The sequence below is a fragment of the Rhinoderma darwinii genome, chromosome 1 (assembly GCF_050947455.1).
Source record: "Rhinoderma darwinii isolate aRhiDar2 chromosome 1, aRhiDar2.hap1, whole genome shotgun sequence".
NCBI classification, from domain to species: Eukaryota; Metazoa; Chordata; class Amphibia; order Anura; family Rhinodermatidae; genus Rhinoderma; species Rhinoderma darwinii.
Window position 1 is genome coordinate 158,086,025 of NC_134687.1, and position 12,844 is coordinate 158,098,868.

At 39.3% G+C, this 12,844-nt stretch overlaps 1 protein-coding gene across 1 annotated transcript in view; it reads left to right on the forward strand.

Moving 5' to 3' along the window:
• Positions 1 to 12,275, forward strand: part of BBS7 (Bardet-Biedl syndrome 7) — a 69,641-nt gene extending 57,366 nt beyond the window's left edge. Inside the window, exons 15-20 of the mRNA XM_075860496.1 lie at positions 7,181 to 7,320; positions 8,641 to 8,805; positions 9,040 to 9,149; positions 9,496 to 9,599; positions 10,777 to 10,900; positions 11,965 to 12,275. Coding sequence (XP_075716611.1) covers positions 7,181 to 7,320; positions 8,641 to 8,805; positions 9,040 to 9,149; positions 9,496 to 9,599; positions 10,777 to 10,900; positions 11,965 to 12,098 — 777 coding nt within the window. The 3' untranslated portion in view covers positions 12,099 to 12,275. The remainder of the gene's footprint in view (positions 1 to 7,180; positions 7,321 to 8,640; positions 8,806 to 9,039; positions 9,150 to 9,495; positions 9,600 to 10,776; positions 10,901 to 11,964) is intronic.
• Positions 12,276 to 12,844: the final 569 nt, after the last annotated feature.

Below are 12,844 nucleotides of genomic sequence, written 5' to 3' on the forward strand. Positions count from 1 at the left end.
TTCATAAGCACATACTACAGTTAGGTCCAGAATTATTTGGACAGTGAGACAATCTTCATGATTTGGGCTCTGCATGCCACCACATTGTATTTGAAATGAAACAACTGAGATGCAATTGAAGTGTAGACTTTCAGGTTTAATTCAAGGTGTTGAACAAAATTATCCTGTGAAACGTTTAGGAATTGCAACCGTTTTTCTACACAGCCTCCTCATTCCAGTGGCTCAAAAGTAATTGGACAAATTAACATTACCATAAATTTAAAAAAATTATTTCAATACTTTGTCAAGAATCCTTTGCAGTCGATTATTGCCTGAAGTCTGGAACCCATGGACATCACCAAACGCTGGGTTTCCTCCTTTGTGATGCTTTGCCAGGCCTTTACTGTAGCTGTCTTCAGTTGTTGCTTGTTTGTGGGTCTTTCTGCCTTAAGCAGGTGAAATGCATGCTCTATCGGGTTGAGATCTGGTGATTGACTTGGCCATTGCAGAATATTCCACTTCTTTGCCTTAAAAAAAAAAACTGTGTTGATTTCGCAGTATATTTTGGGTCATTGTCCATCTGTACTGTGAATCGACGTCCAATCAACCTTCCTGCATTTGGTTGAATCTGAGCAGAAAGTATATCCCTGAACACTTCACAATTCATCTGGCTGCTTCTGTCTTCAGTCACATCATCAATAAACACTAGTGACCCAGTGCCTTTGGCAGCCATGCATGCCCATGCCATCATACTGCCTCCACCATGTTTTACAGAGGATGTGGTGTGCTTTGGATCATGAGCCGTTCCAAGCCTTCTCCATACTTTCTTCCTCCCATCATTCTGGTACAGGTTGATCTTAGTTTCATCTGTCCAAAAAATGCTGTTCCAGAACTGGGCTTGCTTCTTAGATGTTGTTTGGCAAAGTCTAATCTGGCCTTTCTATTTTTGAGGCTGATTAATGGTTTGCACCTTGTGGTGAACCCTTTGTATTTGCTCTTATGAAGTCTTCTCTTTATGGTGGACTTGGATACTGATACACCTACTTCCAGGAGAGTGTTCTTCACTTGGGTAGATGTTGGGAAGGGGTTTTCCTTCACCATGGAAAGGATTCTGCGATCATCCACCACTGTTGTCTTCCGTGGACGTCCAGGCCTTTTGGAGTTCACTAGATCACCAGTGCGCTCTTTTTTCTTTTAAGAATGTACCAAACTGTATTTTTGGCCACTCCTAACATTTGTGCGATCACTCTGATGTATTTCTTCATTTTTTTTCAGCCTAACGATGGTCTGTTTCACTTGCATTGAGAGCTCCTTTGACCTCATGTTGTGGGTTCACAGCAACAGCTTCCAAATGCAAATGCCACACCTGGAATCCACTCCAGACCTTTTACCTGCTTAATTGAAGATGGACTAACGAGAGAATAGCCCATGCAGCCCATTAAATAGCTTTTGAGATAATTGTCCAATTACCTTTGGTCCCTTGAAAAAGAGGCCTCTACATATTAACCCCTTAACGCTCCTTGACGTACTATTACGTCATGGTAAGCGCCCTGTTCACGCTCCATGACGGAATAATACGTCTCGGGAGTAACGGCCGTCGGCCGTCCTCCCGACACATACAGGAGCTCCTATAGCGGGGACCGATCGCTGTATACCCGCTGATTAACCCCTGAAAAGCCGTGTTCAATAGCGATCACAGCTTTTTAGGGGTTAAGCTGCCATCGCCGGCCTGCTACACGATAGCGGCCGGCGATGGTGACTATGGCAACCGGACACCAAACAATGGCGTCCGGCTATGCCATAGACAGAAGCTTAGTGGGTCCTGACGAAGTCAGGACCCACTATGATTGCTGTCAGTGAGTAGCTGACCGTTCTAATACACTGCACTACGCATGTAGTGCAGTGTATTAGAATAGCGATCAGGGCCTCCTGCCCTCATGTCCCCTAGTGGGACAAAGTAAAAAAGTAAAAAAAAAAGTTAAAAAAAGATGTGTGAAAATAAGAAAATAAAAGATTTAAAAGTAATAAAAGTAAAAATCCCCCCTTTTCCCTTATCAGTCCTTTATTATTAATAAAAATATATAAACAAACAAATAAACTATACATAATTGGTATCGCCGCGTCCGTAACGGCCTGAACTACAAAATTATTTTATTATTTATCCCGCGCGGTGAACGCCGTAAAATAAAATAATAATAAACCGTCCCAGAATCACAATTCTTTGGTCACTTCACTTCGCAAAAAATGGAATAAAAAGAAATCAAAAAGTCGCATGTACCTAAAAATGGTATTGATGGACACTACAGTACGTTACGCAAAAAATAAGTCCTCGCACGGCTTTATTGATGGAAAAATAAAAACTTTATGGCTCTTAGAATAAGGTAACACAAAACGTGAATGATTGTTTACAAAACGTATTTTATTGTGCAAACGCCATAAGACATAAAAAAAAACTATAAACATCTGGTATCGCCGTAATCGTATCGCCCCGCAGAATAAAGTGAATGTCATTTATAGCGCACGGTGAACGCTGTAAAAAAAATAGAATAAAAAAAACAATAGTAGAATTGCTGTTTTTTAGTCACCGCGCCACTTAAAAATAGAATAAAAACTGATCAAAAAGCTGCATGCACCCCAAGAAAACTACAATGAATTCCTCAAGGGGTCTAGTTTCCAAAATGCTGTCACTTTTGGGGGGTTTCCACTGTTTTGGCACCACAAGACCTCTTCAAACCGGACATGGTGCCTAATAAAAAGGAGGTCTCATAATCCACTAGGTGCTCCTTTGCTTCGGAGGCCAGTGCTTCAGTCCATTACCGCACTAGGGCCACATGTGGGATATTTCTCAAAACTGCAGAATCTGGGCAATAAATATTGAGTTGCGTTTCTCTGATAAAACCTTTTGTGTTATAAAAAAAAATGGTATAAAGAGGATTTTCTGACAAAAAAAAAAATGAAAATTTCACCTCTACTTTGCTCTAAATTCCTGTGAAACATCTAAAGGGTTCATAAACTTTCTAAATGCTGTTGTGAATACTTTGAGGGGTCTAGTTTCTAAAATGGGGTGTTTGATTGGGGTTTCTAATATATGGGCCCCTCAAAGCAACTTCAGAACTGAACTGGAACCTAAAAAAATAAATAAATTAGGCAATACTTCGCTTCTTACATTATACTGATAATGAGCCGTGCCCACCCCGAGATGACCCCAGTTTTGACCGTTTGTATAAATGGAGACCCCTATTAGACCGTTTCAGTGCCCGGTTTTCCCAAGCATACACCCCCGAGAATTGTATTTCTATTGGTGAGTCCTTGGTACATTTTAAAAGGAGGGTTCAATTCCGCCAGTACCTGCCGGGTAAGAGGGCAAGGTATGGCGTAAAGATGTATAAGCTGCGAGAGCATCAGGGTATACCTACAAATTTAGGATATATGAAGGGAAGGACACCAGTATTCAGCCCCCAGAATGCCCCCCCCCCCCCCTTACTGGGAGTTAATGCAAAAATTGTGTGGGATTTGGTGCACCCACTGCTGGACCAGGGTTACCACCTCTACCTGGATAATTTTTATACCAGCGTCCCACTCTTCAACTGCCTCGCTTCCAGAAGTCCTGCGGCATGCGGCACTGCTAGAAGAAATCTGAGCAGCCTCCCTAAGACTCTGCAGGGCAAACGCTAAGAAGGGGTGAGAGCAGGGCACATTCTAGCAGCAACATATTGTGTTTCAAGTACAAGGACAAGAGAGATGTCACACCATTACCCATGTACCTGTACGAGGTACCAGTACAGAGACCCCCAAACCAGACTGCATCCTGGACTACTATAGGTACATGAGAGGGGTGGACTTGTCAGATCAAGCCCTGAAGCCCTACAGCGCTATGCGGTGTGGTATAAGAAGCTGGCCGGGCACATCATACAGATGGCATTGTACAATGCGTACGTACTACATCGATGTACAGGCCAGACGGGAACTTTCCTGGAATTTCAAGAGGTGGTTATCAAGAAACTAATTTTTATGGACCAAGAAGGGGGGGGGCACCCAGTACTTCTGGAGGCGAGGCCACACGCATCGTACCAGGGCAACACTTTCCAGGAGAAGTTCCCCAAACTGGCAAGAAAGAAAAAAGTCAAAAGAGGTAGAAAGTCTGCTATAAGAGGGGGATAAGGAAGGACACAATATATCAATGTGACACATGTCCCGAAAAACTAAGGCTCCGTATGAAAGAGTGCTTCAAAATTTATCATACATCCCATGATTTTTAATCTACCCCAGTTTTACTTACCCTGATGCACTCGGCACAGCTTATCCCCCCTCGTCTTTCCCCTCTGAGCCCTGCTGCGTGCCTAGGCAGCTGATTACAGCCACATGTAGGGTATTGACGTACCCGTGAGAACCCACATTACAGTTTATGGGGTGTATGTCTCCGGTCAAAATGCTCACTACACCTCTAGATGAATGCCTCAAGGGTGTAGTTTTTAAAATGGGGTCACTTCTTGGGGGTTTCAACTGTACTGGTACCTCAGGGGCTACTGCATACATGACTTTGCACCAAAAAATCCCCAGTAGGCCAAATGGTGGTCATTTCCTTCTGAGCCCTCCCATGGGCCCAAACGGCAGTTTATCACCACAAATGGGGTACTGCCGCACTCAGGACAAATTGGGCAACAGAATGGGGTATTTTATTTCTTGTGAAAATTAGAAATTTTCAGCCAAAACTACATATTGGAAAAAATAATTTTGTTTTTATTCCCAGCCCAATTCAAATAAGTTCTGTGAAAAAACTGTGGGGTCAAAATGGTCACAACACCCATAAATGAATTCCTTGAGGGATGTAGTTTCTAAAATGGGGTCAGTTCTGGTGGGTTTCCATTGCTTTGATACCTCTGGGGCTCTGCAAATGCGACATGGCACCCGAAAACCAATCCAGCAAAATCTGGACTCCAACAAACACATAGCACTCCTTTGCTTCTGAGCCCTCCCATGGGCCCAAATGGCAGTTTATTACCACAAATGGGGTATTGCCGCACTAAGGACAAATTGGGCAACAAAATGGGGTATTTTGTTCCCTGTGAAAATAAGACATTTTGATAAAAAATGCCATCTTATTGGAAAAAATTTAATTTTTTTTATTTCACAGACCAATTCAAATAGGTGCTGTAAAAAAACTGTGGGGTCAAAATGATAACCACAACCATGAATGAATTCCTTGAGGGGTGTAGTTTCCAAAATGGGGTCACTTCTGGTGGGTTTCCATTGCTTTGATACCTCTGGGGCTCTGCAAATGCGACATGGCACCCGAAAGCCAATCCAGCAAAATCTGGACTCCAAAGAACAAATAGCGCTCCTTTCTTTCTGAGCCCTCCCATGGGCCCAAACGGCCGTTTATCACCACAAATGGGTTATTGCTGCACTCAGGACAAATTGGGCAACAAAATTGAGTATTTTATTTCTTGTGAAAATAAGAAATTTTGAGCTAAAACTACATATTATTGGGAAAAAAAATTTTTTTTGAAATTCCCAGCCCAATTCAAATAAGTTCTGGGAAGAAAGTATGGGGTCTAAATAGTCACATTACCCATAAATGAATTGTTTGAAGGGTGTAGTTTCCAAAATGGGGTTACTTCTGGTGGGTTTCCATTGCTTTGATACCTCTGGGACTCTGCAAATGCGACATGGCACCCAAAAACCAATCCAGCAAAATCTGGACTCCAACAAACACATAGCGCTTTTTTCCTTCTGAGCCCTCCCATGGGCCCAAACGGCAGTTTATCGCCACAAATGGGGTATTGCCGCACTCAGGACAAATTGGGCAACAAAATGGGGTATTTTGTTCCCTGTGAAAATAGGAAATTTTAATTCTAAATTACATCTTATTGGAAAAAATTTCATTTTTTTAATTTCACAGCCCAATTAAAATAGGTGCTGTGAAAAAACTGTGTGGTCAAAATGATAACAACAGCCATAAATTAATTCCTTGAGGGGTGTAGTTTCCAAAATTGGGTCACTATTGGGGGATTCCTACTGTTTTGGCACCTCAACGCCTCTTCAAACCTGGCATGCTGCCTAAAATATATTCTAATAAAAAAGGGGCCTCAAAATGCACTAGGTGCTTCTTTGCTTCTAGGGCTTGTGTTTTAGTCCATGAGCGCACTAGAGCCACATGTGGGACATTTCTAAAAACTGCAGAATCTGGACAATACATATTTAGTAGTGTTTCTCTGGTAAAACCTTCCGTGTTACACAAAAAAATTGAATAATATTGAAATTCAGCAAGAAAAATGAAAATTGCAAATTTCACCTCCACTTTGCTTTAATTCCTGTGAAATGCCTGAAGGGTTAAAAAAACTTTCTAAATGCTGTTTTGAATACTTTGAGGGGTCTAGTTTTTAAAATGGGGTGTTTTATCAGGGTTTCTAATACATAGGCCCCTCAAAGCCACTTCAGATCTGAAGAGGTACCTTAAAAAAAAGGCTTTTGAAATTTTCTTAAAAAAAAGAGAAATTACTGTTTATGTTCTAAGCCTTGTAACGTCCAAGAAAATTTAAATAATGTTCAAAAAACGATGCCAATCTAAAGTAGACATATGGGAAATGTGAACTAGTAATTATTTTGGGTGGTATAACCGTCTGTTTTACAAGCAAATGCATTTAAATTCTGAAAAATGCTATTTTTTATAAATTTTCCCTAAATTTTGCAATTTTTAAACAATAAACACTGAATATATCGTCCAAATTTTACCACTAACATAAAGCCCAATGTGTCACGAGAAAACAATCTCAGAATCGCTTGGATAGGTTTAAGCATTCCGACGGTATTACCACATAAAGTGAAATATGTCAGATTTGAAAAATGGGCTCTGAGCCTTAAGGCCAAAACAAGGCTGCGTCCTTAAGGGGTTAAAGAGCTGTAATTCCTAAACCCTTCCTCAAATTAGGATGTGAATACCTTCAAATTAAAGTTGAGATTCTGCACTTTAAGCCCATATGGATTATATAACTGTATATTCAATTTGTTTTGGTAAACCGCTAAAATGCCAAAACTTGTCACTGTCCAAATAATTCTGGACCTAACTATGTATTTATTATTTGGGCAGAAATACGCTTTAGTTCAATCAATATGCAAGATTATCTAATGTTGGTGTTCAGTGTATCGCTATTGTACATAAAGTTTGTCTGTATAACATAGCATTGCGGTATTCATACAGATTCGCTCAATTGAAGGACAATATGGAACATTACAAGCCTATGTAACTCCTAGAATTCAACCTAAAACATGCCAAGTTCGTCAATACCAGATTAAACCTTTGTCTCTCCATCAAAGAAGTCATGTCTTTGACCAGAACAGGTAAATTCTCAATTATAGATAAATAGACAAAGATAATGTATATATTTCTAATATATCTATGTATACCTTATATATAGGAGTAATGTGTAAGTATTACTGTCTCCCTTTGGCTTACGTTACCCATTACTCTATTCCCGAGGACAGCCGAAAAATGACAAAAAATGAACAGCGCTCAGCTAAGCAGTTATTGCTCTTTCCTTTTAGCAATAGGTGGGGTCTCACCTTCCAGACTTCCACAGATCTAAACTGCTGACATATCAGTTTAGTCAAATTTTGGGTACCCTTTATATGGTGCAATTTGATGGCCCGTGATTCTAAGTAAAATTGTGGCATGACCACAATGTAGTCTCAATGTTAAATCTTGCAACGCTTAAAGGGGTTTTCCCATTTTGTACATTTACCTCTAGGACCTGCACCTATCCCTAGAATGGGGTCCCCTGCAGGAGACTAGCAAGGTAGAATGGGGGGGGGGAGGTCAGGGGGCCTCGTTCCAGAGATAAGTGCATGTCTCAAAAGTGGGACCCGCCTCTATGGGACATTTATGGCATATCCTGTGGATATGTCATAAATGTCCAAGATTGGAAAACCATTTTAATCCATGAAACAAAGCATAAAGATAAAAAAAAAGAAGGTATATAGCGATATCTATGTATATGTTTCCAAATTGCAATACAAAAAATGAAATGATATACAGTATTATATCCAATAATACTTTTAATGTGGTAATGGCGAATGCATAATAAATATGATGGTTTTTAAGGGGCTTTTACCATCTGTAAACCAGTAATCACCCCAGTGGCTCTAATACCTGTATATCCGCTGTTGTTACCAGGGGGGAGCTACTTTCAGCCACTTATTTTCCCTGTTCTGCCGTTTCTGGAGAACTGTGGTATTACATGGTGTCTGTTCAAATGTAGGGGTGACTATGTTAGCCATGGTCACGTTGAGTCTACAACAGCAGGAGACGTTCTTTGCAGCAGCTCTCATCTCTGCATCATAGAGGGGGACCCACTCAAGAGACCCAACTCTATGACCTGTATATGTCCTGATGGAAAGGGGTTGTCCTTTAGAAAGAGAAAGTGGTATAAACTGTATACATATCGAATTATGTATAGCAATAAGAGGTCAAGTATCCTTCTGAAAGTGACATTTTATTACAAGCTCAGTAGGTGGTGATGGTGATATATACAAGTCATTGTTGCTTAGACAACCAGGAGTATGAGGCTTACAATTTCCACATATTATCAAAGGGACAAACTTTTTGCAAAACTATTAAATTTTCATATTCATACTTTAGTTAAAACTTGGCAATCTTTGCAGGCCTATGAATATATTGAGCCTGACAGGCCAGTTCAGCTTTGCGGAGATCCATTCATGGATGGTGTTCTGTCTGCCTGAGGTCCCAGAAAAGCCTCCGGTTGGGGAAGATGTTGTTTTCTACTTTCAGAATACTTTTCTGGATACACAACTTGAATGTTCATACAGGTAACCATTTCCTGCAGTACGGCTTACAGTCTCTGTATATTCTTTTGGAGGTCTGCAGTATAAGGCACTGTTCACATCTGCGTTGGGGTCCCGTTCTGACGTTCCGTCTGAGCTTTTCGTCAGAACGGCACCCCAACGCAGATGTGAACAGAGCCGAATACGTGCAAGGCTTCTACGTGTTTTGTTATATATTTGTGCTCGGTAACATCAATGTTTTTAATCCTTTTTTTGCAGAAAATGGGAAGGTGTTTTTAAATCTGACAATATCTCCACAATTTCAATACTAAAAGATGTCTTAACAAAAGAAGCCACTAAAAGAAAAATCAATCTTAATATATCATATGGTAATTTGCTTCTTAAAGTTTGATGGCGGTTTACAATATATATGCTCTTGTCTCCTGTCTGAACCTATTGCATCTGGCATACTGCCCCTTATTTATGCACCACTCTATGTATGTAGATGGCAGAACCTGCTGACTCATGAAAACTGTTCTATTGAATTTTCTAGATGTACAAGCCTGTATATTTTTTTATCATGTACAGGATCATCTGCAAGAATAGTTTATGATGTGAAATTATGTTGACCCATTTTTAATATACATGTATTTAAAATATATAATTGTAAACAAACAGATCAGTATAATATTATTTAGGCTGCAATTTAAATTATTTTTCTGCTTACCTGATTAGATATAAGTGAAGAATCTGTTGGCCATACTCTCAAAATGATCCATCCAAAGTTAGAGTACCAGCTCCTATTGGCTAAGAAGGTTCATTTAATCGATGCGCTGAAGGTACAGAATGTATAAAATCTCTTATTAATGTACCTACATGGTATTTCCAGGTTTCTCACCTGTCCGAATGGATAATGTGGAGATAAATAACTACATGATTCTGTGACCACATGTTTACTGTTTATTCTCCAATTAATTTCTTCTATTTTTTTTCCTTTTTGGTATAACTTTTTATATAGCAAGGGCAATCCTACAAGTTTTTCTCTTACACCAATCCTTTAGCCAGGTTTTTAAGCTTCAACGATGCCAGAACTGTATTTTTACATAGCACTGAATTTATAAAATATTTGCACATGTGATTTCCAAGGAATATTTACAAGTGGAAGATGGCCTTAGGCCCAGACAACATGGCAAGTTGGGGGTCACTTGTAGCTCAGAATATAGGCCAGCTAGTTCCTGTTGGGCACACTTGTGGTACAGTGTGACAGTCCTGAGTCTTGTTGTTCCATTCACAATTATCGGAGTAAAGTTATCATTCACTTTTTGACTGGAGAATCGCATCATAAGTACTATTGGATTTCTGTGTGATTTTTAAAAAAAATAGCAACTGGGTTTCAGAGTTGTCTTAGACATTCTTCTCAAATTTCGGGACTCAAAGTAAATGTCAATCCCTGCACAGCGTTTTGTTTTTTCTTAATCTAAATAGGTTAAAAAAAAAGTTGTGCGGATTCATTTCTTAATATATGTTTATAGTGGTTGGAGCTCAGAGTTCCAAATCCCCTATGTAGACCGATTTAGAAAATAACATGCAGGCTACCTGCAGCCGCCACTAAAAGGAGTTTAAGAGCTATGTTCCGCAGCCCCATAGAAATGAATAGAGTGGGGGATCAGCATGTGCACTACTGATTCATTACTATGGGGCTTCCAGGGACATCAAGGTACACCCGTTCTTGTGATCGGTGGGATCCCAGCGGTTGTACCCCCAGCGATCAGGTATTTATCACCGATCGTGTGGGTAGGTAATAAATATTGATTATAGGAAAACCCCCTTTAATTTTCCACTACTATAGTGTGTAATGTACAGATTTTTCAACTCTCTGCCCCTAAAGGCAAAACTCAAAAAAAAAGATTTTGTTAGCGGTTTCAGAAAAGTTTGATAAATATGGAGACTCATGGTGCTGCCTGCAGTGTCGGATAATTTAATAAATAATGTGAATTGTAATTTTTCCTTTGGAAGGAGCTGCAAGTTCATGAAGGAAACACAGACTTTCTGATCCCAGAATATCGCTGTATTCTGGAGGAGGCTGAGAAGCTCCAGGAGGAATACAAGAAACAGCCAGCACATCTTGAACGGCTTTATGGTATGTTTTCCTATTAATGTTTCATATAGAGCGGCATCGTTCTCTTTAATAGGGTACACTAACGGCATGACTGTAGATTCAGTGCAAACACTAGAAACTACATATTCCCTTATTTTTTTCTTCTGATCTCAGAAAAGTAACAATAAGCTCTACACATTGTTATACACAGTATCTAGGAAACATCAAAGATATCTAATGTTTTGTAACATAGGATAAACCTCCTACACGAGTTAAAATGCACTTAACTCACAACTCCCGATACAAAGCAGGGGATCCCAACGGTAAGTGAAAAACAAAAAGATCACTGAACACTATCTGAACTTTAAGGTCAACCACACCACTCCGGTAATAGAGGTTATATGAAAATATACTCATGGAAATTATTTACTATTCCAGATTTACTAAAATCAGAAAGAATTGTATTTGTTGGACCATGGTATGATAGGAATACCGGAAAATACACCTACAAAAACCCTTAAAGTATCGGGAAATAGCATGGTCTATTTAGTAAAGCCACATTAAATTGTCACCGGTTGTTCTTTTTTCTATATTCTACATAAAGCACAATAATACATTCAGCAATATGTAGAATTATGTTTTTATGAGTGAAGCCTTCTCTTATATCCACAAAGTTGTATATGTCCTGAGGAAGTTCATTAGCAGCTGTACTTTCACACGCCTTATTAGGATTTTGGGCTCAGGTCTTCCCTTTTATCACAGGCTTGCTATGGGTCCTGTCAGCAAGGACACCGATCTAATAGAAATGCAGATTAACCAACTAATTAAACCTCAATGCTAGAAATAAAATAATCAAACGATACAAAGGTAACACAAATAATTTCTATACCAAAATTTTCTGAACTAGTTAGTTGTTTGTTTTGATGCAGATTTTCAATCAAAGATTTGTATCAGTTATGTTCTTACCTCATGGACACAGAAGCATCAGGACAAATATGAACCCTCATTGCCAGACTTTGTTCATATGCATATCTTAACACAAGACTGTAAACTAGGATGGGCTTTGGTTAGAAATGTATTTATAGAATACGTATTTTATTTTATAGGCATGATTACGGACCTCTTCATTGACAAGTTCAAATTCAAAGGCACAAATGTGAAATCCAAGGTGCCGCTCTTGCTGGAGATATTGGACAATTATGACCAGAGCGCCCTGATGAAATTTTTTGATACTCCATAAATAGTTTGTACCAGTGTACGGTGAATTATAATAATATTCAGTATTTATTATACAGATAGACTTTGATGTAATTGTTTAGCTTATTAACACCTGGAAAAGGATGCATCTACAAGATATTTCTTACGTTAGGAACTTTCGATGTGTATGTAATTAAACCTAATTAACAATACAAAGGTTTAGAGTCCAGCATTGATCAATGTGTTAGAGGTGCTTGTATGCTTCTCAGTGCCCTATTCATGGGACCTAAATGTGGGAAAAACCAGGCTTAGTTTACAACCTTCACTTAGATTTGAACAGAATTCTTGTCACAACATTATGACGTTTTATCAATCCAAAGTGGATAGTTGGAATAATGCAAGGCTTATTCGAGTTCCTGCAATACAGAACAATGTATTTAAACCAAAGCAGCAAAGGGACCCCTATCCCAAATGCAAAAGAGTATCGTATAATCATCATAGGGAATGGTCCAGTGATTGAATATCATATGCATCACATAAACACATGTCAAACCTACAAGAAAATTAATGCAACAACAAGAAGTAGAGAAAATATGAAAAAGTCTTTATTGAAAAATCACAATAAAAGTCTGAATGCAGAATTACATAGTTAGTACGGCTGAAAAAACAAAGAATCCAGAACCTACAGATGGAAACAGGACTGGTCGCTGAGTGGCACAAAAAAAATGCAGATACCCATAGACGCATGGACTACAACGAGGTAAGTGAATATACATATATGTAAATATG